At 35.8% G+C, this 24,269-nt stretch overlaps 2 protein-coding genes across 6 annotated transcripts in view; one reads left to right on the top strand and one right to left on the bottom strand.

Moving 5' to 3' along the window:
* Positions 1–844, top strand: part of LOC149087387 (atrial natriuretic peptide receptor 1-like) — a 123,908-nt gene extending 123,064 nt beyond the window's left edge. Inside the window, exon 22 of one of the 2 annotated variants that reach the window (XM_089231466.1) lies at positions 505–683. In XM_089231466.1, coding sequence (XP_089087592.1) covers positions 505–606 — 102 coding nt within the window. In that variant the 3' untranslated portion in view covers positions 607–683. Of the gene's footprint in view, positions 1–504 lie in introns of both variants that reach the window. The other variant, XM_089231467.1, reaches the window with a different exon arrangement.
* Positions 845–1,136: 292 nt separating this feature from the next.
* The window catches only part of LOC149087388 (atrial natriuretic peptide receptor 1-like), a 435,567-nt gene continuing 412,434 nt past the window's right edge, over positions 1,137–24,269 (bottom strand). For 2 of the 4 annotated variants that reach the window (XM_089231468.1, XM_089231470.1), the window contains exons 16-22: positions 17,735–17,884; positions 15,175–15,298; positions 11,252–11,324; positions 10,893–11,063; positions 9,393–9,491; positions 5,621–5,712; positions 1,727–1,973 (exon numbers count right to left, since the gene is read on the bottom strand). In XM_089231468.1, coding sequence (XP_089087594.1) covers positions 1,875–1,973; positions 5,621–5,712; positions 9,393–9,491; positions 10,893–11,063; positions 11,252–11,324; positions 15,175–15,298; positions 17,735–17,884 — 808 coding nt within the window. In that variant the 3' untranslated portion in view covers positions 1,727–1,874. Of the gene's footprint in view, positions 1,974–5,620; positions 5,713–9,392; positions 9,492–10,892; positions 11,068–11,251; positions 11,325–15,174; positions 15,299–17,734; positions 17,885–24,269 lie in introns of all 4 variants that reach the window. The other 2 variants (XM_089231469.1, XM_089231471.1) reach the window with 2 other exon arrangements.

Below are 24,269 nucleotides of genomic sequence, written 5' to 3' on the forward strand. Positions count from 1 at the left end.
ATGTACGAATTATCATGTACAGTATACCATATAGTATGAATTATCATGTACAGTATACAATATAGTACGAATTATCATGCACAGTATACCATATAGTACGAATTATCATGCACAGTATACCATATAGTACGAATTATCATGTACAGTATACCATATAGTACGAATTATCATGTACAGTATACCATATAGTACGAATTATCATGTACAGTATACCATATAGTACGAATTATCATGTACAGTATACCATATAGTACGAATTATCATGTACAGTATACCATATAGTACGAATTATGTTTACCATCGAGACGCGACGCTTGGGCGCTATGATAATCGCTGTAAAAGTGATGAATTTAGGAAAATTTAACAAATTTACTGCAATGCTCAGTGATTATGCATTTTAACCGATAATATGATCACATTCGTTGTAACATATATATATTGCACTCTACATTTGAGAAAATAATTAAATTCATTACTAATTAGTTATTTATTATCTTTTGATAGGGTAAAGGAAAGCAGATTACATATTGGTTGACAGGAGAGAACAAAACTGAAGAAAACGCTGCGGTATCGCCGACGAAATCATTCCACGAAACTAAAATATGAGGAAAAACAAACCAAAAATTCCCAATTTTAGTTGTTGTGAAATACGATGAATCGAGGAAATAAGTTATCGATTTCCATCTTTTTTTTCCAATTATTATTTTTGTGAACTGGAAATGATGAAGATTTCTGGTGGACTCAAAAACCTCAGCGAGAGAAAACAAAAATATAGAGAGATTTTATATTTCTCTAATATAAGAAAAAAACTGGATATTATGAATAAATATTTGTCGTGTTGATTGAAAATTCTTATTTTTGTACTTATGGAATTACTTTGAAAGGAAAAATAATTCTTATACATTGCGAAATCGTGTTAATTGTACTTCATGATAATATTGTTATCAAAAATGATAACATATACACGAAGAGATTTAAAAAGAGAATTTTATGCTTTAATGGGGGATTAAAATTGAGTGGTTTTATGGATTGGGAAATATCATTCATATTTATGAATTTCACAGTGAATCACATGAAAGAATTAGATAGGTTCATTTTTAGGCTTCTATAAATAATAAATTGATTGCAACACGGTATGAATACAAAATAAATACATGTTTTATTTCATTTTCTTACAAAAACAAAGCGAAATTTCCTTTTTGAATAATACTGGCTTCAATATAAGCCTTTACATTGATTTTTTTTTTTCTCAGTAAATACAATTTCATTCATGGTAGTCAATTTTTTTTTGATAGAACTAAATCGCGGAATTAAATTTATTCGAGGATTTACTCGTTATTTAAATTTTAAAATTTTAATAAATACCACATAAAGAGACGGAACAAACACTAAATTCAACAATAAATTAAGAAAAATTTGTCACTAGTTAAATTCGCTTTATTAAAATTTAACAAAATGGCAATCTTATTAAATTATGTGTTTTTCCACATTCAGTGCAGTATCATTAATTTTTTTGGCTTTAGATACGTGATTTATATTGTCTTCTCGAGTGATTTAAATTGATTAAAAGTAGATTATATTTCTGTGAAAATGAATAAAATATTTTCAATATGAAAAAAATATATATGTTATGCAAAAAAATAATAATTGCTTCTATTCTCTAAATCATGATATTTAGATTTATCAAAAAAAAATTTAAATTTACCATGAAATGTCAGGTTAGTGCTTAAAATTACAATTCAGTATAACTTGTGGTGGTTGTTGCGGTTGTGAAGCGCAAGCTGTACAGTGTCTTCGAAATGGAATTACCATGGGGTAATGGGTCATACATAAACTTTCTTGAATTTCTCCATTGACCTTTCAGAAATCGATGTTTACGTCTTTTCACTGTTGGTGACAGTAGTTGCGTAATTCTGCTTGTTTGCTTCTTGGTGTTCCCCCATCAACCAGTACGTTGTCATTTTACCTTTCCCCTGGAAGGATAAAAAAAAAGTGATGTTAAAAAAATAGCTACATATACGTTTAAGATCCCTCTACAGACAATCCCTCTTTTATAATAATAATTGCATAGCATGCATTTCTACCCCTGATGCCATCTAATCTTTTACGTTGTGCTACAGGTGTCCGCAGATAAGGGTTTTACTGTGCTATACGTTATGCACACAAAAAAAAACCCCATCAAATGCAAATATTGTATATTCTCAAGATTATTTTCTTCCAGCCGTAGAATTCGATGAGATTGCAACTTAAAGTTCCATTAAAACTAGTGAATTGCTATCGACGTATCCAGGAATAGCAAATGTAGTTGCACATGATATACATGCACATGTAACGGATTTTCCATTAATTTAACTTTAACATATACAGAGTATTGCGAAATTGACATTTCCAATAGTGAAATGAATAAAAAGGAAGGAGTTGGGATAGAAATTCACTGTTTGATCTATTTTCCTTTTTGTAAAAACAGTATATTCTCAGTCGCGGTGGACAGAATTTCTACATTAGTTAAAAATTTTGCGACGGATATCGCTGAAATCTGATGAAACTTAAATGCGATATTTTCAAAATATCTACCATTTGCTGCAACAACATGGTGCAGCCCCACAACAAAAGTGAGAAAAACCTGTGTAAACGTCTCATCCACTCATCCTCGCTTTCGGAAATACCATATTATAGTCTTTACAAACGCAGTGTCATGTGTGAATGAATTTTGTAACTTATTTCAAAATTCTTTCTGAATTCAATTAAGACAATCCCGGCTGAACCGTATGCGCAGATATCTGAAAATTTCAATCTAATGCTACATCATTTCGTTGATGCAAATGGTGGATTGTGATTCATGGTGGGTTGACCGCCATTTTGGTCCTGATAGATTCCGTTTTATCGAAAAAAACGTAGATATTGTATATATGCATTTATAGTCGCATCTACTCACATAATCGCATCAGTTCTCATATTTTATTGCATTTAATTATTTATTCGTAAATTCCATGTCCCCCTGTGAAGTTCATATTCACGGGTCCTAGATGGGCTCGTCTATGACTGATATTATTTCCAGAAAAATGAACGTTTTTATGTGTTAAGTGAATCTGTGGATTCGCCCTCCTAATGAATACAAATAGTCATGCCAAAGCGCACTACTAAATCGACAGAGTAATGATAAGATGGGGGGGGGGGGGGAGTTGATGGGTTATAACTACCCATTGGAACCCCGGGATCGCCAATTATGGTTTTCGGGTTTTTAGAATAATCTGCTGCAAATGATTCAAAGAAATGGTTAGATTTATTATTAATATCGATGTTATCGGTGTATATATGTATGAGACAAAAATGTAATACAAGGGTCCCGAAAGTAACAGATCTAATTTATTTATGTTATCCGACTATGTTCGAGTGCACGTTTCTATAAAATGGTACTGGAGTGAACCTCAATAGCATTTTTTTGATAGAAAGTGTCTCGAATTGGTGAAAGCATTAACGTATTTTGGTCTACCTATGCCATTTTCTATGGAAAGGTCAATTTTTGGTCAAATTTTAGGTAAAATTCACGTAATATTCGAAACACGATTGCAAAAAATTTTGTTCATCAAATGTTTTGTGATTTTCTCAGTACATTTAGATAGTGATGTTAGAGGTTGTGAACCCAATTTAAAAGATTGAATAATACGCTCATAAGTTACACCCAAATACGTTAATGTACGTGTGATTGTTTTGATATTTCATCCTACATTTCGTCTACAAAGTACTACTACTGAACCACACATGCGCATCGTCTTTATTCCTCTGCGAAATTTCTAACGAATTGGCACATGTGAACAAAAGATAATTACAAAAGAAATACAGTAAAATCTCTCTTTAGCGGACACCGGTGGGACAAAAAGTTCTTTTGTAAAAGAGAGGTGACCGTTAGTCAGGGGTTTGAAATGCATACTTTTATTATACTAGGGTAAATTATTATTTCGCCGTAAAAGAGGCGTGGGTGTGTGTATGTGTAGTGGAGCGGTCCGAAGCTTACAGGAATTCCTCTCTTGAAACTGTATGTGTAGTGAATCTGACGTGAAGTCTGTTTCTGAGTAATGCTTGCTGTGTGTAGTGCTTCCATCTGCCATAATTTATCTAACTATGAGTGAAGTAAAATGATTGAATAATTGTATTGTTGTAGGCCAGTTGCTCTCTGTGGCGAGACTTTTTAACAGGGAGATCGGCTCGCATTCGCGCCTCAAAGTTGGAAATCACAGAAAACCTACTCCAGCTGACCACATGTATAAAACACTGCAATTCAAAAGAATATATATGTAGACCTTAGATTTTAGATGACGACCTCAATAATAACTAGCAAAATATCATAGTAAAATTTTGCAATGATACAATGAATAGGTTTTTTGAAATCATGTCACTAACTCAAGTAAAATGTCAAGAATACCATTCTTCGTAAAACACGTTTAAATTTTTTATTCGTGGATTACTTCTATATACAAACGCAACATAAAAGTTGACGTTACTTCGGCTCTGAACGTCATATAAACAAACAAGGCCTGTTTTTTAATCACAAAGAAAACAGGGTTTTCATAAAAAATAAAATAATATAAAAAAATCGATATTTTTTTCCAGAATGACGTTGTCAACGTAGTCGGATACCTTAAAAAAAGACACAGAAACCGTAGAAATGCACTGTTTGCTGCATTGTGCTTGAGAGAATATTGAATTTGGTCAGACAGAATTTCAAAATTGGTTAAACGTTTTTGCTACAGATTCCACTATAGTTTTAAAAATACATATACAAATAACAAAAGTCACATTAGACAAAATGCCCAACGAGGTTGGCTGAAAAAAACGATGCCCATAAAATATATAATGGATTTATTTATTAAACATTTATCATCTATATTCCACGGAACAACATCAAACAGAGAAGCTTGTGGGAGTCTATAGAATCTAGCCCTGAGAAAATGCGTCTTCCTCTGTCAACCTTTGTATCATAAAGTACCGCAATAAAATTTTGTGCATTCTATTTGAATCTTGGTTGTACTAATAGCAAAAATATGATTCATTTGGTAATCAATGGTATCATTAGTATAGTTTATAACAATAAATAAATAAATAGCATTTATGCTTGTACGCGACTCAACTAACCGTTATTTTCACTTATGAGCTGTTCATGAAGTTTCGATAGTTACCGACAGTATGGCTCAAAAAGGTACACACGTTCCCTATTTCTCGACAACCTAAGAAAGAACAATTTTTGATCCTTGAATTTTAGAAGAACATACCATGTGTGGAGGAAAAATATTGCCTTGCATTCTTCAACAACCATAGAAAAGTAAGTTGGCAAACAATAAAATCCATGTCTATGCTATTCAAATCTATGTACATCATATAAACTGTCAATCAACTGCTTTTACAAAGGGACACCAGTATGGATTGGTAAGGGGCAAGAGTTTATCGCGGCAATTGGAGTTATTTCTCCTGATTTTTGTAAAAAAAATATTGAAATTAGGTATTAAAAAGCATAATAGGCCTACTTCAAAAATCATTATGTTATTCTAATTTAAATTATTTTTTTCCTTTAAGAAAAAGAAAAGCATACTGTATATTAAAAGATTAAAATGTAAAGGCTTACTTTGATTTCAATGTCCCCTCTAAGCTCGATAATGAAAGTTTTAAAAAAGTCGAGAACTTCCTTTGTTTTCGCACTTAAATGAATTTTCAAAGCTATAAACGAAAAGATATATATATAAGAAATTTCAATTATGAATAATATTGCAATTATTATGAATAATAATGCAAAATACAATTGAATGCCATTCAAAAATATTTCCAGCTTAACCCTTTAAGCGTTTTCTTGAATTTTCTTGATCCGCATTATAACTGCCACAGTGGAAATCCCTGAACCTTTCAGAAATTGCCACTAATTCTGAAGATGAATGTTCTTTTTTTTTCGATTGCGAGCTGATAAATCTTCCTTCTCGAAACCGGGAATAGTAATAATAATGAAAAGCAATGAAAAGGAAAAAAAAAAGTATCGTTTTCTATTATTTATGCTATACTCAGTAGTACTATATTACCTCGAACAGAAAGGAAAAATACCGTCTCTCTCTCTTCCGTTATCAGACTTTGAACGAATGCTCACTCCGCCCACTGGCAGCTGATTGACAGGACGAGGGAAAAGGAAGTATAACATGTTATCAGGAGAAGAAACCCTTACAACGGTATTCGGGCTCGTGGTTGCCGTAATGAACTCGTTTTAAGAACCCGAGATACCTCGGTATTGCTAATGCAAGGGTCAAGATACATATATATTTTTAAATTATCATTATCAAAATTTTGATTTTCCCCTTTAGAATATCTTTTTTCTTCATTTAATAAGTTCATTTTCGTTGAATCTTTTTTAAATATAATTTTGAAATATATATGAAATACTAAACTTAATTTAAAGTTTTGAAATTTTTGACATTCAAGATTTATTATAAAAAAATAGTACCTGTATAAAAAATCCAGGAAATATACTCCTTTTTATCTAAAATTTCTCATTTCTATGATCCACACGCATACGTAAATGAAATATACTTCTGAATAAATAAGTACAAACATAAATATTTCACAATCTTATGGTCCGATTTTTTTTCTCCTCTCTCTCATGTTTGACTGAATTTATAAATTTTATGGAAGGTTATTTAAGCTATTTCTCTTTATTTATGCCATTGCTAAATTGTATCGTTTAACGTTAAATTTCAGTTATTATTCATAAATAATTTTAAGAAAGCGTTTACTGATTGAAATATTGTTGAAACAATCGTTATAATTTTGAAACGATTCGGGAAAACAATTTTTCATAAAATTTTCGTTTCAATCTTAGTATTGCGTATAATAACAAAACGAATAAATAATACAATATACATGAATGTATTTTCACTTCTTCTAAAAATCAAATATTCAGAACATAATCTGAATTAAAATCAAGTTTTGAATATTTTATTTTGTAAAATTCTTGTCTGTACGACACAAAAATTCAATTAAGAGAAGATTAGTTTCGAAACAATAAATCACATTGGAATTTTTCCACCAAAAATAACTCGTCATTGCGCCTACGCCAATTCCAATTCAATCAAGCGCAAGAATCTGAACTGATAAAATATTTACAATGAATGCTATTTGGTTTTTGTGTGACATTGCTAATGAAATTATTTGTACATTTATAGAGTCCCTAATTTTTTTTTACCTATTTCAAATGTATTAAAACGGTGTTATTTACCCGCTGGTATGCGGAGCGGTGCCTGTCCGTGATAATTTCCAGCATGCCCGCGAGAGATGTTGCAAATTTATTATTCACGAAAATATTGTGCCCTCTTTATATTACTATACCAACTCCGGCCAAATCCCTATATTTCAATTTACTGCCATTAATGAGATGGGTTGGAAATTAAAGCGCTATCTACCGGTGGTCACCTCAAGCTCGTTAGAGAAAACATCTAATCTACATCCTCCCTCGGGTTTGAACCTGGGACCATGACAGCTACCTTCACTGTGGTAGACGAGCATCTTACCACCACGCCATTCCGGCGCAACCCGATTCCTCTCTCATACTAGATTTTATTTCTTTATTATCAGTCAAAATATCTCGCGGGGGGGGGGATATCAATTCCTTCAAGTCATTTAATTTTTCTGGGTCGGTTTATGCTTGAACAGTTGCGTGATAACAACTTAAAATGATGGCACAGAGCTCTTGAGGTCGAGATAATGCTGCATGCCAGTGCTACTATAATATATTATCATTATTATTGGTGAGTTTCTCACCATTGGCCCTGATACTGATAAGACTCCTTTTTCTCCCAAAAAAAATCTGATCCGTGTGGCTTGGCTTTCCTTTGAACAGACTTAACTGGTATGATCCTGGTTTTCTTGCTGTGTTGATGTAGATATTACATATATTTAAAATCATATTTAATCGCATTTACTCATATTATCGCATTTACTCATATTATCGCATTTACTCATATTATCGCATTTACTCATATTATCGCATTTATTCGCATATACTCACATTTAACATTACATTGAAGAATCACATGTACAATGAATCACACACTGGTTCACAGTGTGATCATACTTTTTATTTCTTCAAAAGAAAGAAAAAAAAAACCCTGGGTATCAGGTGAACTTACGTATTCACCCATTTTATTAGCAATTGATTGTCATTGCAAAGAGCACTACTGCAACAGGAATTGGCAGAGTCTTGATGAGGAAGGTTTGATGGGTTATCACTACCCATTTTTGGCACCCCGTATCACAAATTATGGTTTTCAGTTTCGCCGGTCTTCGAGTTATTTCCCGTATTCATTTCTTTTTTAGCCAATTCTCACAATTATTCCTTCCATATTTATTCACTTATTCCGGTCCACATATAATTTCTCACATTTATTCACTTTTTGCAGATCCGTGAATCAATTTTTGTCGTTTACTTTTTTGCTGGTACTCAAATTTTATTTCTCTGTATTTGTTTTTTGCCCGACTGAAAATTATTCCTTTCTTTTGCACATTTGCAAATTATTTCTTGTTTTTTTCTCATTCACTTTTGTTTTTTCTGATCCTCATTCTATTTCTCCTATGTATTTTTGTTTTTTTCTGTTATTTATTTGCCATTATTATTTTTAGTATTCTCCCATTTATTAATTTTTTACCCGTCCGCAAATTATTCTCTTATTTACTTTTTACCGGTGCGCTAATTATTGTTCCCATTTACAGTGAAACCTCGATACATTGCTGCTTTGTGGACCAAGAAAAATATCGTTGTAGAGAGATTATCGATATATCGAAAGGTAGCGGTTTAACATTAGATTATACATATATTTCCAAACAAGACTTGAATATCGCTTTAGAGGAAATTACCGTTACACGTTACATCAAGTGTTGTTGTAGCGCGGTTACACTGTATTCATTTTCTGTGCCGTCTCGTAAGTTATTCTTCCCATTTATTATTATTTTTTTTCTATTCTGCAAATTAATTATTCCTCCAATTTATTCATTTTTTGAGGATCCGCAATAATTATTCTCCCATTAATTCATTCTTTCCTAGTCCTCAAATTATTTACTTATTTAAATAATAATCATATTAAATAATTTTTATTTATTCTCAATTTATTTATTTCTTGCTGTTTCATTAATTGTTACTCCCAATAATTTTTGGCCGGTCGACCATCATTTCTCGACGCCGGTCCGTGAGATTGTTCAATTACTTTAACCTGTTAGAAGTTTTGGAAAAGTTGAAGAAAACTCTTACAAATCATTTCAGAACGCGGGGAAAGAATCCAACCACCATGCTAGGCAATTTCAGTTGCGGTTTAGATTCTGCATTGGAATTTATTGTGCTATGAATTGATTCAAGGAATACTCACGAACTCCAGTCGATTCCATTCTGGATGCGGTATTCACAGTATCACCGAATAAACAATATCTTGGCATTTTCAAGCCCACAACTCCCGCAGCACATGGCCCTGAAATCATATCCGAAAACAAATGCGTTACACGCGATAGAAAACTGTATATCACATCGCTTTTGAAAGAAAATTTATAGCGATTTGAAAAGAGAGAAAGAGATAGATGGCTTTTCTCCCTCACCCTGATATATATAAAAGAAACATATTTTCTGGATACTGTGCCGAGCTGCAGTTTTCATCCCGTATATCAGCTAAAATTTGGTAGAACTTGGTTTCATGTAGGGTGATTAAAAAAAATCTTGGTATATATGTTAAGAGATGAAAGAAAACCAAGACTTTAGGACGTGATAACTATAGCAGAGGGTGCACAACCTTTTCAATTCCCTGGCAAAATATGCGGCATTGCTACCGCTCTTGAAACCAGGTATTGCTGTATATGAAGTGACCATATGACTAGTATTTTACGAGATATTCTCATATTTTCCGGTAGTTTCAGCCATTACGGGTTTTTTTAAATATTCCGTTCTTTCTTGAATTTTCAACAAAGCTCACTTGAATTTTCATTCTTTTTCTGAAATCACGGATAAAATTATTTTAATAGCTTATAAATTTTATTACGATAATTATGACTGTAACTGTAGTCATATAAATGCCCATCTCACGTGATTGTGAAACTAAAAGTTTATTTCGTGAATTACATTCAAATTCAATGCGATTTGCAGTAGGCATTCATTTAGCTTCATTAAAAATTGTTTAGTGATAAATAAGAAATTTGCTTAACTGTGACAATATGTTGGCGATGTCCCGTACTTTTTCATAAGGATCCTGATTTCCCGTATTTTTCTCGAGTAGATATGGTTATCCTAGACATGGTCGTACGCATAATCAACATATGGAGGGGGCATAAAACTTTTCTTCCCGAGAAACTCCGAGTTACCACCCTTCAAAAAGCATTTAAATTAACAGAAATCGGTTAATGTAGCAAATAAAGGACATTTTCTTTCGATACTTCATTTTTTTCACAGAAATATTACCTTTTTTGTAATCTTTGGTTGGCTTGAGGGGGGGCCATATGCCCTCTGAGCACCTCCCCCCCCCCCGATACACCTCTGAGCCTAATAATATATTGTGTTGTGTGTATATTGATATTATTTTCTGGAATATCTTTCACATTTGGATGGAACTCGTTGGGGGCCGCATTTCGCCCGCAAGACAAAGGTAATGAACCCCTGTGATATAGAATGCAGGACATATAGAATAGAAACTTTATATAGAACGTGAAATTAAATGCTAAACTGAATACTTTAAAATGCACGGAATATTGGAATATAATGCATAAAGGGCTGTCTCAATGAAATTTAGAACGGAGCCTTTGAGCCTATAATTTTATGCATTTTCGGTATGAAGTCGGCATGAAGACATACATAAATTCAAGTTAGTATCCGTGAAGTACCACACCTGTATGTAATCCTATACGTAATTTTAACTGCTCCTTGGGTCTATGCCTTATCGTAAATGATTTGACCGTGTTGAGCAAAGCTAAAGACATCCTTGCGATTTCTCTTACGTGTAGATTGCCATTCCGTACCGGAAGCCCAGACACAACCATGTACGCGTCACCTATAGTTTCTACCTACAATACAAAAGGAAAAACAACTTCGATAAAACTCCAATAATTGTCATCGAATGAAAAACTTCCGGACGTTTTTTAAAATGTGTCAGACACGAATGTAAATTTTTGAAGTAAAATCGAAAAAGTTAGAACTTTATACGTAATTTTCAGCTTTAAAATAAAGGATAAAACTTTCAAGCAAAACCTACTTTATAAACATCGAAATTCTCGATAACTGAATCGAAACACGTGTATAGATCATTCAAAAAATCAACAACCTGTAACAGAAAATAATTAATACATCATTAATGGTACCGCATTTTTTTCAGTTTTTTTTTCAATTTTAGCATTAAAAAAATCATGATTTTAAAGAAGATCAAAGGCTTCGTTGCTATTGTTAACATGAGAAGATGATGGTTCTAAACTTTTTACAGGAACCATGGTTTGAATCCGGTGCATTTCAAAATTTTTACAGCAGGGGACCAGTGAAGGTGGTTGATCAGTTTCGGGAATCGATCGATATGGGAGGAGTAATTTGCGGGCCACCAAAAAATGAATTGCATGAGAGAAAAAAACCCATTGCACTTTTTTTTACAAATTGGTATTAGATATAGGTCTTCACCAATATTTTTTGCTCTATATAAATATTACTCTGGGAGGAAAAAAATCGTTTGGGTTTATCTGGTTTTGCAATGAAGCTATGGAATTTATCTAGTTATGCAACCAAGCTATGGGGATCCATTCATGCCTACGCGTATCTTGATCTATCTGCTATTGAAACTGATTTCTTTACTGGTTTAGTAACAAACCGCTGCTTTCACAACGCAAAATGAATAGCATCTAGCTGCTTTGGAATATCATGGACTTTAGAAAAACTATTTTCCTACAGATTGATTTAATTACTAAAAATAAATGACATAATTTAAAAATGTAAAAGGAAATGAATCTATCTGGTTTAGAAACACTAGACTGCTCAACAGATCTTGATTCTGATTTCCGCATTTTGACAAGTTAATCCTCTATGGTTTCATCCCCGTAAAATCGTATTCAAATCATTTTTTTTTTTTTTTGCAAAAAATAATGTAAACTGGTGTTATTAGCATATTTATAATTTAAAAAATTCAACGGCACAGGAATTTAATTAATTAGAGTGAATTTTTTGATTTGCTAGAATGGTTAATCAAGGGTGAAATATTCAGACTTTGGTTGTGACTTGATTTTTTGATATGCAGTTTGCCTTGAATGTTATCTATGAGGAGATGAAATCTTGTTTAACGAAGTTGAATCGTTTCTAACCGTGAACTTTTTACTTCAAATAACCTGAATTTGTGCGATTTTATGAATCTCTCAGAACATGTAAAATACCAGCAGCTCTCAAAAATTACAAAAAAAAGTAATCAACTCTTTCTAGATAAAAAAAAAGTATTGCATTTGATAGTCGTATTTTACTCTAAAACGACGCTAAAAGATATGCTTTCTAAATACCAAATAAAAATAATAGTAATAATAGAAAAGTAATTGTTACAAGGGGTTTCATGACCTTGAGTTTTCCATGTATGCACTGGACCTGCCGTGAGATCAACGTTACGAATAATACACGAAACCCAATTGAAAATGTGTTTTATCCTCAATGAAACAAATAATGGGTAAATTAATTGATTGAATAATATATTTAATGATAATAATAAATAATTGCAATTAATTAACAATTTCATTTCTCAATTTTTAAGAAATTGGTATAATCTAATCTGAACCTTCTATGGCACCATAGAATATCCGTGGTAAATACTGGGTGGTTACGAATAAACTGACGCAACTCACAGCTTCATTATACTGACACTGCTCCGACCTATGTAGTGTCCATTGTGGTGTGGACGTATTTCATTGAAACTTGGTATGCATAGTACATTCGAATAATAAGGAATATCACTTTTATTTTTCCGATTATTCCAATTTAAACTAATGGTAGGGGGAGAGAGAAACCTAAAACCTGTGTATCTATAAAACTTGATTTCTTGTCTTTGCATTGGCAAGTGTATCGTATTTTAAAAAAATATCATAACTATAAAAAAGGCATTTAAAAAAATGATTTTTGGGTTGGGTAATGTAGAATAGCCGGGTAATAAAAAATAAGAAATTAAAAATGAAGGAAACTAATTCGAATTGATAAAAACCAAGATTTAACGGGTCTATGGCAATGAAAAGTAAAAATGTCATTGTATGTTTCTTGCAGTTGATGATACATGGTGGTGTCGTACCCTATGATCTACGGGCAAGAGTCACGGATGTTTCTTAATCTTCCCTAAAATAAGCAAGGTGGGCCCACAGAGAACAGAACACACATAATTTGTAGATTAGATACTACAGGATACTGTTGTATCCAGATTATCCGACACACCATCTGTGCAAAAATAGCGTTCCATCTAACTACAGAGAATCGCAAGCTAAAACTTAACACAACATAGCGCAATAAAATGAAACAATTGTGATGAACATTCTGCTTAGTTTCAAATTAATGGCACATTTCCAATAATTAATTACCACCTTTGTAAACTTGCCTTAGATTTCAGGAAGTAGAAAAACAAATGTTCTCCTATAGCAGCCGGGATGATGGTGACAACAGAGCGACGATGATTCTGTAGCAGTGGTTCTCAACCGGTGCTCTGAGGAGCCCTAAGGGTTCCGCGGCCGCTTGAGAAAAAAAACCCAGTAAATTCGAAAAAAATAATTACAAATTTTTTTGAATAATGAAAATAAGTTGGTAACTTTGACGAATGAATAAAAAATAGGACCAAGGGGCTCCGCCATAGAAATTATATACCAGGAAAGGCTCCTTGTGTCGAAAAAGGTTGAGAACCGCTGCTCAACAGTATCGTGGGGTCATTTTCAAGTATTTTATCACTGTTTTTCATTTGACGATCATACCTGGAAGCGGAGAAAACCAGGTACTTCATGTTACCCGAAACTGTTCCATAATACCCGAATTTAGACCATGGGAAAAAGATGACTGCGATTTAAAAGCCCCTCTTTTTCACCTGGTGGTGAAAAAAAATTCCTTTTTTCATTACACCTTTCTTTTCCCCATGGTTCATATATCCCATATACAAAGTATCATCAAAATTCCTTTATCAAAATCGGCGCTGCATACCTCCGAGTAGCGCAAGTTTATTTATAATCACCCTGTACATGGTCAAAAATAGCCATTATACCAAGTTTTTGGAACTTTAGAAATTACGTCTTTTAGTGTTGATTTAGTGCAAAATACGTATAAGTGCACAATACTGTGGTTTTTTTTTTTTTTTTAAACGAAGAAATAGTTGATTCCTTGTCCATATCATTCGGAGATTTAAAAAAATCGCACCAAATTTAGGAAATTGATAATTCAAGGTAAAAGCTTTTTAACTTTGCTACGCAATATTCTTTCTTTTTAAAGATAACTATAAACAGACAAAATCTTGGCAATAAAATCAAGGCAAACTTTATGTTTCACCCTTAGTTAACCAATCCGCTAATTATCTCTAATCAACTAAATTGCTGCGTTGACGTACTTTTCTAATTAAAAATATGCGAACAGCACCAATTTTTACATCCATTTTTAATAGCTTTTTTTTTTAAAGTCAATTCATTAATAGGGAACCATGGAGTGGAAAAAAAAAGTTTTGGCCGTGGATAATTTACGTGACAGTGAATTGAAAAACTTTCACATGCATGGTTAAAATTGTGAAGTATCATAAAATGATTGATCCTAGGGATTATTATTACACTCATTACGAAGGAAAGAAGTCCAATTTAGCCGAAACAAGAACTTAAATTGAGTCAAGTCTCGCTATAAAATATGGGACACGGTTCGAGGAAATAAATTGTCTCATCAAACGACTGTCTGATGATCATCGAAGAACGTATCATTATGCTAATGATTAACGAGAGATCTTTTTTTTCTTTTGCGTACGACATCGAAAGAAAAATTTGGTTTATCGATTATAAAAATTTCACTTCGCATAAAATGGAACTATTAGAAAACTGATCTTCTCTTTGGTGCGTTATTAAATATTGCGAATCATTTTTTTTTATACTTAAAAAAAAAAGAAAGAAATAAGATAAAATATTGTTAAATTTCACGGTCGTTACCTCCATCGGAGTGCTTTGCGCGGAAAGCGTCGTGAAACCCACGATATCACTGAAGTATATCGTTACGCCATCGAAAGCTTCTGCAGTGACAGATTCGCCTCGGATAAGCTGACTCGCTACAGATCTGAAACAAATAATGATGATAAAATAAATGCTGTTGTAATCACGTTTTTAGAAACTTTCTTCATAAAATAAATGTGAAATAGTTCCCTCCCCCCCCCCCCACCTACTATCCAATCATGGCACATTATACTGTATTTGTAACATTAAATGCTCACGTAATCCCAATTTACAGTCAACCCCTCGGTTTAAGAACTTCATTCGTTCATGAAGTTCATTCGCACACCGAAATATTTTTTCGTAAAACCGAAATACAGTCGAATCTCGTTTTAACGAATACCGTTATAGCGAAAATCTCTTTTTAACGAACAGTTTTTTAATCACCCATATAAGTTTAGTTTACATAGGAACAATTTAAAAAGATGGAATTCCTTTATAACGAAATTTTGTTTTAACGAAGTGATTTGTCTGGTCTCTTGGAGTTCGTTATAACGGGATTCGACTGTATTAGTTTTATTACAAAGATAAATTCGTTCCTGTTCACTTTTATAACACGCTTTTTGCGCTCAAGTGCGTATATATAAAATTAAAACCCTACTAGAATAGTCTACTGACACTGAAAAAAGTTCTCCTAGAGAGAAACAACCCAAACTTACGAGATAACGCACTCATATCCTATACTGGGGCAGTGCCAGACCCTTGTCTATTAATTAATTAATTTCATCTATTAATCTCAGTGTCAAAGCCCTCGATATTTCTTCCCACAAAACAATCTGGTTTCAATGTCTTCCAAACCCAATTCATGATTCTGTAAAAGCCACATGCTGCTAAGCTCTATCTATAAGCACCAGGAGCAATTTAGGACATTAACAAGTCATGACGGACAGTTAAATTCTCCGTATGCTACCAAAGGTGCTCCTTTTCACGAGAAGATGCTGTTTTTTCCTTTTCCTCCCTTTTTCTGGAAGTTTGAAGCTATTAAAGTATTTTCTAAGAAATATTTTAAAAATATAAATGCGAGAGAGAGAGAGAGAGAGACGCTACAATTGAATAATCACGACCAGGAAAAGTGTATTTTTAATGGGGTAGAAAGTGTCAAACAGAAACAGCCCATCCAATGGGAGAGGGTCTTTTGCAAAAAATATAAACACGAGAATGCAGCTATGCAAATATAGCAATAACGAACCCAGACCATGAAATATTATAGTTCAACCCCATCTAGTGGCGAGATAATAAAGTAGAAGAATGTCTGTGGAGGTGGTGGCATCATCTGTTTTACGAATTATTCCGTCATTCACAGGGTGAATCCAACCTATTCTGCCAAACGGGGGGGGGGGGGGGGGGAGTGATAGACGAGCCCAAGTGGATCATAAAACAACCCGACAAACCCTGTCCTATAACGAACCGTTTTTGAGTTATGGAGGATTATCGATTATGGAAAAAAAATGCATAAAGTCTGCAAAAACACGCATTTGCGAAATTTCTGAGAGACCTACACACAAATTAAGCATGTATTTTGAAAGCGCAGAAACGGTCACACCAATTTCATTGAAATATCTGGATTTGATTGCGAGCTGCAGGCGCTGAAAGATTGGCGAAGATTAAAATCGAATTGTCGCCAAAATTTTCAATTGCCGATTCCGCAAACATCATTCTATATATTTTTTTTATAGCTACAATCGGCCAAATTTGCCTAAACCTTGTCCATTCTACCAGATTTCGAAAAAGCCAAGAAAAAACCAAATTGGGGTCATCTAGTTCAGGAGAAATTTAGTCGTTTGTTTGTATCACATCACTGAAATATGCTATATAATAATTTTATAACGGTGTTCTTTGTCCCCACCTAAAATTGCTAACCCCTTCCAGTTACGGTCTTGACCTGAGTGGCCCGGGACGCATTTTTAGATCATTTGAGTGTTTCGAGGCACATTCACAGATCACTGAAGTGGCTCGGCGTGCGTTTCTAAACCAATGAACAAACGCCCTCCTCCAAAGGTTAAGCATCCTTGTTTTACAATCTATTCTATAGTGTATAAAGAGTAAAACAACGAGCAGGTTTAAAACGCTCAATCCGATACTCTCTATTTGACGAATCGGCAATAAATATAGTAACCTTGTCCTAACCGCACGTTAAAAAAAGGGAAGGGGAAAAAACACGAATAAAATAGTAAGGCAATATAAAAGATAAGGGGATGTGTAGGTACAAAGTTATATGTCTTTTATCTCTTTCACCCTGCCTGTTCACTTACAAGAAAGGTACATCGTATGTGAGGGAGAAAAAAATCACTATCTGGGTATACAAAAACCAAAAAAAAAAAAAAAATTGTAAGGTTGCAACAAAGCTTCGGTATGATCACTAGAGAGGAAAGAAAACAGTATAAACTTGTTTGAATTCATTCCACTGGCGTTTGGACGCAATATTACGTCCTTTGCCGTAAAGTGGTTAGATTAATAAAATTAAAAAAAATCATTTTTCTTTTTTAAATCAAACATAGATCACCTTGGTAAAAGCTGATACAGCAAGTCCTCAGCTTTGCGTTTCTCTTCGAGATAATCGGCTGTCCTCTCTTCAACTAGAGCTTCGAGATTGTTAGCATACTGTTCCATCCGGGATAATAAATTATCTAAAATATTCCCACTGTCATTATCTCTAAAACATACGAGAGGGAAGAGAAAAACACATCAATCAAAGACTTCAACTAGATAAAAGTATTTAAAAATAATTAATGAAACTTAATGAGAAGTATCTAAACTAAATCAGTCCGTAAGTAACTTTGTTCCGCGTCGAGTGGAGGGTTTTGTGAAACTACTAAATCTTCATCGAAATCCCAGGAGTGTTAAACTAAGAAACTTGATTTACGTCTCAATTTGACGTATACACTGGGGAAAAAAAATTTACGGCACAATCGATTTTCCGTCAACAACGCGAACGAGCGTAAGCACATATATCCTCAGATATAAGCATATATCATCATTTCAAGTCCACCAGCAATTTATTGCATGATCTATTTTAGACTCTTCACCGTATCCCTAACGCGATGTAATTAAAGAGAAACTAATTTAATTTCCTTATTAAAAGCGCATTTGAGGATTAATTACGCGGCGGAGTTTCCCTTCACGTAGAATTTAATTATCGTGCCAACGTATATAACTTATACGAAGTTATATGAAACGCACTGATGGTGACGAGAAATACCGCACAAACGTATAATTTATCCCCAGTGTGTCTGGAGATTGACAGTAAACACTTTGAATGAAAAGAATTACCCCCGAAAAAAAAAAATTGCAAAAAATTGCAAATTAAATATTAAAATGTATTCCATATTTTTATTTAATTAAAAAAAAAATTGAAGCAGCATCTGTTTTTTCCCACCATGCTAATTTTTCCTATTTATAAAAAAGTAAATAATATTAAATACTATATGAAATTTTTCAAAAAATTTTCACAACGTTGCAAGTCTCGCCAATATTCATGCCTACTTAAGGCTGAATTGAACGAGTGTTATACAAGGTGGTCCAGAAGATCAAACTCACGCCCTCTCACTTACCGGATAAGCCCGCTAGACCATTACGCTACAAGGACAGCGACCTTAATCAGGGCCGTCATTTCAACTTCTCCAGGGGGTTGGGGGGCAAAGAACATGTACTCAATGTATGTATATATACAGTAGACTGTCGGTAACTCTCGACACGTGGATAACTGGGCATCTATTATTCCAGGCCCGTCATTTGGGGTAGGGGGCCGTTGCTCCTCCCCGGCTTTCGAAAATACACTAAAAATGGTATATATATATATATATATATACAAATATATACATACACTGAGTACATGTGCTTTGCCCCCCCCCCCCCCCCCGGGAAAAAGTTGAAATGACGGCCCTGTATTATTCCCTTGGTTGGCCCAATACTAATTTCAATGAAGGCAATGAACTCTCTAACCTAACTCGACACATGTTTGGCTTAACTCCACCTTTACTACGACTGGTTTTTACAATTGCCCGTGTGTTACCATTATAAGAATTCTTTGACGTTGTCCGTGGGTACTTCGATAATTCTTTGTTCTATCTGATGGGTCCCTAGTTTTGCACTGTGGGTGGGAGGAGAGGCGTACATGTGAAGAATGAATGTTTGAAGCCACTTGGCCGGTCTATCATTTTAGTGGCGTTTCCAGGACATGTCTTGGATGATCCCTATTGGATGTTGACAATTTCAACATCCAATAGAGATAAAAAATCTTATCTATTGTGAGTTTTGATATTGTCTGTTGCGGAGAATGTTTTTGGCGGAACTCGGTTTTACGATTTCTTGGAAAAGGAGGAAAAGAAAAAGAGCCAAAGCCTGGTTATATAGATGCTGAATATGCCACACACACATTTGGTTTTCAGCCCCCCACCTTGTCAGCAACAATTTCGCCAGCTCTGCCCCCTACCTGCTAACGCATATTGGGATCAGAGAAGTAGGCGAGAGGAGCTAGTGCCTCCTCAGACGAAACATCAAAATAAACGCATACAAATTATATTTTTTATGCAAGAAATATTTTAAAAAATTTATTAATGTTTTATTTAAATTTTAATTTAAAAATTAAAAATATTTAATTTAAATTTCGGAAGAAATTATACCTTTATACTGCATGATATTATAATCAATTTCTGTTAATTTCGATGCTGTTTGATGGCTAAGAACTCAAAATTTGTTTTTAAGAAATTCATTGCGACCCACCGTCTAAGACAGTTGTGCTCAAACTTTAGGAGCCCGCGACCCGGTCGAGTTATTTTTTTGAGTGGAAGGTTCGGACATAAACCCTACTAATAGAAATGAAATGGGGGGAATGAAATGTTGAATCACTCACGGCCAGGTTTGACTAATGTAATGGCCGTGGCCCGACGGGTGAGGAAACACTGCTCTAAGCCATATATGCTAAACCCATGGTCAGCCATCTAAATGTGGCCTGCCACTTCAAACCTAGTTTTGCAAAAATGAACTAAGCGGCACACATACAGATCGCGTAAGTGACCCGTGACACAGTTCCAGAACGCTTAAGCAATCCGTGGCACATATATCCCTTAAGTGGCACGCGGCACAGTTTTAGAGCACTTAAGTGGACCGCGACGCATTTCTAGAGAGCTGGAGCGGTCCGGACATATTTCCAATTCACTTGAGGGATCCGCGGAACATTAAGAAATCACCAAAGTTGCTCGGTAGAGGACTTATCAACTAATGGAATATTTATTCGGGTTCCCACAAACTACCGAAAGTGTTTTTTTTTTCCGTTTTCAGCAGAAACCGAGTAAGATGTCATTAAGAATACTTCATACTTTTATAAAGGGTGTTTGATGACGTAAGCATTATTCAACCCCCCCCCCCCCTGTCATAAAAAGTCAGCAATTCCGAAACCCCTTTCCCCCATCGATGATTTTTCTCTCATAAATTCTGAATTTCTATCAATTCTAAGATTTTTCCACATTAATTCTGAATTTTCATCAGTTCTGGGATTTTTTCATTAAATCCAAATTTTCATTTGTGATAGGTATTTTCCAGTATTCCTGCATACTCTGTGGTAACGCACGAATCCTTGGATGCCCGATTCTCCTCCCCTACAAAATATATAAAATTGCAGCAAAGGAGCCCGAAATTCTTCTCGCGCCGGGTGCCCCGTCTGATAAGGGCGGCCCTGATCTGCCAACATGAAAAAGGGTTACTATGCCCGGGAAAAAGCCAAAAGAAGCATTATTTTCGATTTTTTTTTAACACCAAGGGGATTTTTTTTCGAACTACAAAATTGTTCTGGCGCTTAGATTTTTCCGGGATTTGTCTTTCCCTGGTAATTAATATCCACATGGATTGTAATAAATTTATACCTGCAACCAGAATGCCGGACATTGCAATCCTAAATACGGGATATCTCTAAATTTTGAAACTTGTTTTTTGTTTAAAGCAACAAATTTCAAAGTTTTGAAATTTGTTGCTTTAAATACAATTTGCTAATTACCGCTGAAGGGCGTGGATATAAAGGGTTGCTGGAAAAGCTACAGTTAACAAAAATGAACTATCTCGTGGTCACTTAATTAATCTGGGTACGTGTCGCGGATCACTGAAGTGATCTGGGAGCGGGTACTAGACATTTAAGTAATCTGGAACTGTGCCGCGGGTCACGATCTGTAAATATGGCACGTTTCACCCAAGTAATCTGGGAATGTGCCTCGGGTCACTTAAATGCTTCAGAACTGTGTCGCAGTTAACTCAAGTGATCCGGAATTACTAGAGAACATTACCGGGAGCACCGGTATGCGTACTTGCCCCGGTTGACTGACCATCTGCTTGCAGCCCAGTCTGCAAACAAGCCGCAGGTCACTCAAGTGATCGAGAAATATGCCACGTCCTACTCAAATGATAAGGAACTTCATTCAGTGAACCGCGGGTCACTTAAATGATCTGGAAATGTGCTACTTAGTTATTTTTCACAAATTTAGGTTTGACGTCACGGACATCAGATGCCTTCGAGGGCCACATTTGGCCCACGGGCCATGGGTTGAGAAACAATGCTGTAAATGTACCATGGTTTGAAACGGATATGAAAATTTTTTACTATCGTTATACGTGACACCTAAATCTTCATTTTGACTATTACAGAGTGGGCTTCGGCAAAAAGTGCGTACGTTCAAAAAAGCGAGGAGAGAATGCTCTTGTAAATGTTCCTTGACTATGGACGGTCAGCAACGATTGTACTTTTACACGTTGGTCAAGGACTGGAGTTCGGGATCACGATCGACCACTGCCTTCAGGTCCTGCTGGGTGACGAGTACTTTTCCATCTTTCGTGCGCTCCCTCGCCTCTTCGCTGGACAGTGTGGCGATCTCCATTGTCATGAACTCCAAGACGGCAGCCATGTAAACGGCACACATGGGCTCCACGTTGCCCTTGATGACGTTCTTCAGCTCCATGAGGATGACGTTGATGTCGAAGCCTTGGTGTTGGAGATAAGCGGAGGATTGCGGCTCCTGCACCTTGGAACCAGTTGGTTTTTCGGTCGAATCCGAGGGCGCGTTGGAATCGAAGCGCTGGAGGCGGAGATGATCGAAGAATTGTGGCTCCTGCACCTTGAGACCAGTTGGTTTTTCGATTGAATCCGGGTCGAATCCGAGGGCGACGTTGGCGTCGAAGCGTTGGTGGTGAAGATGAACGGAGGATTGCGGCTGCTGCTGCACCTTGGGACCAGTTGGTTTTTCGGTCGAATTCTGAAACTTCCCGCCGTCGATCTTCACGCTGGCGGAGGATTGCGGCTCCTGCACCTTGGGTCCAGTTGGTTTTTCGGCCGAATCCAAGGGCGACGTTGGCGTGGAAGCGCTGGTGGTGGAGACGAGCGGAGGACTGCGGCTCATGCACCTTGGGACCAGTTCATTTTTCGGTCGAATCCGGGTCGAGTCCGAGGGGCAGAGATGAGCAGAGGATTGCGGCTCCTGCACCTTGGAACTAGTTGGTTTTTCGGTCGAATCCGAGGGCGCGTTGGAGTCGAAGCGCTGGAGGCGGAGATGATCGAAGGATTGCGGCTCCTGCACCTTGAGACCAGTTGGTTTTTCGATTGAATCCGGGTCGAATCCGAGGGCGACGTTGGCGTCGAAGCGTTGGTGGTGAAGATGAACGGAGGATTGCGACTGCTGCTGCAACTTGGGACCAGTTGATTTTTCGGTCGAATTCTGGGACTTGCCGCCGTCGATCTTCACGCTGGTGGACGACTTTTTAGTCGTGGTGTTGGTGGGGGTGCTGGCGACGGATTTCTTGACCGCTGTCTTCTTGGTGGCGCTGGTGACAGATTTTTTGACCGTTGTCTTGTTGGTAGCTGAGGATTTTGTGGTTTTCGGTATTTTTGTCTCCATCGGCTGAGGTCGAATCCCTTTGTTATCTGTGTAGTTGATTTTCTGATTCACTGGCGCTTGCTTGTCCGAAACTGCTGTAGATGATAAACGACCGGGAAGGAACAGTAAGCTATGATGAGAAATTCTGTGTTCTGAAAAAGACTAATTCCAGTTCTCACGTGCTATGAAGCAGGTGAGATCTCGACCTGTAATCGTGGAAGATGTACGTCTTTTTAAACGGCTTCCACGATTCTAATAATTATTTTCTCTCAAATGTTTCGCGCGAAACGTCGCGACTTTTTTATAAGTTTTATATAAGTCGTTCATGGGCGGAGATAGACATGAAAGACTGGGGGGTCACACAATAATTAAAGCTGGGATGGAGATGCCAATGTAATCACATGCATTTGATCAGACGGCTCCGTCATTGACACTGGGTGAGAAGGGGGAGACTATCTCCGCCCATAGAGCCGCTGAAGAAAAGTGTCGGCTGCTGTCATTTCGTTAAAAAGAGCGCAACAGGCCTACAACGGTACAAATATTCAATGATTACACTTCACTCATAGTTCCACATATAGATGGCAGAAGGTAACACTGTAACACAAATAGCACACAGAAACAAACGTCACGTTATATTCATAACACATGCATGCACATTTTCCAGCATGGAACAGGTCTTCTTTGACCACCATAGTGTGGCAGGCCATGTAATCTGGTTACGAGGAGGAGGCTGCTGCCATTAATCTTTGATGATGGATAGATGTTTATAATCGTAAAAGAAGTGAACTTGTCAGAAATTTGAAAGTCGGAGGGGGGGGGGGCGTCACTCACTTCCATGAATATAAATACAGTACCCTCTACGCGATAAAATCTTCCATATATATACTCGTGTATAAACCAACCCCCCTCCCCCTACCCCACCTTATGGACCATCAAAATGATAGAAAAATGGAAACTCAAGTATAAACCGATTCTAAACAATTAGACACACTTTGGAGGAAGAAATGTATTATTTATTTATTTATTCAATATTGATTGGCCGAGGCCTACACAAGAGGATGCGGAATTTATACATGCCAAAAGTGACAAATGATGGTACGAATTCGGAAATCGTGGTGCAATCTACAATATTTGATGGTAGGTTGTTCCAGTCGATAATAGTTCTTGAGAAAAAGCTAAATT

This window comes from Pholcus phalangioides, unplaced genomic scaffold (genome assembly GCF_987345545.1).
Source record: "Pholcus phalangioides strain wild (caught in Gottingen) unplaced genomic scaffold, Ppha-v1.0 ptg000004l_1, whole genome shotgun sequence".
Classification (NCBI taxonomy): Eukaryota; Metazoa; Arthropoda; class Arachnida; order Araneae; family Pholcidae; genus Pholcus; species Pholcus phalangioides.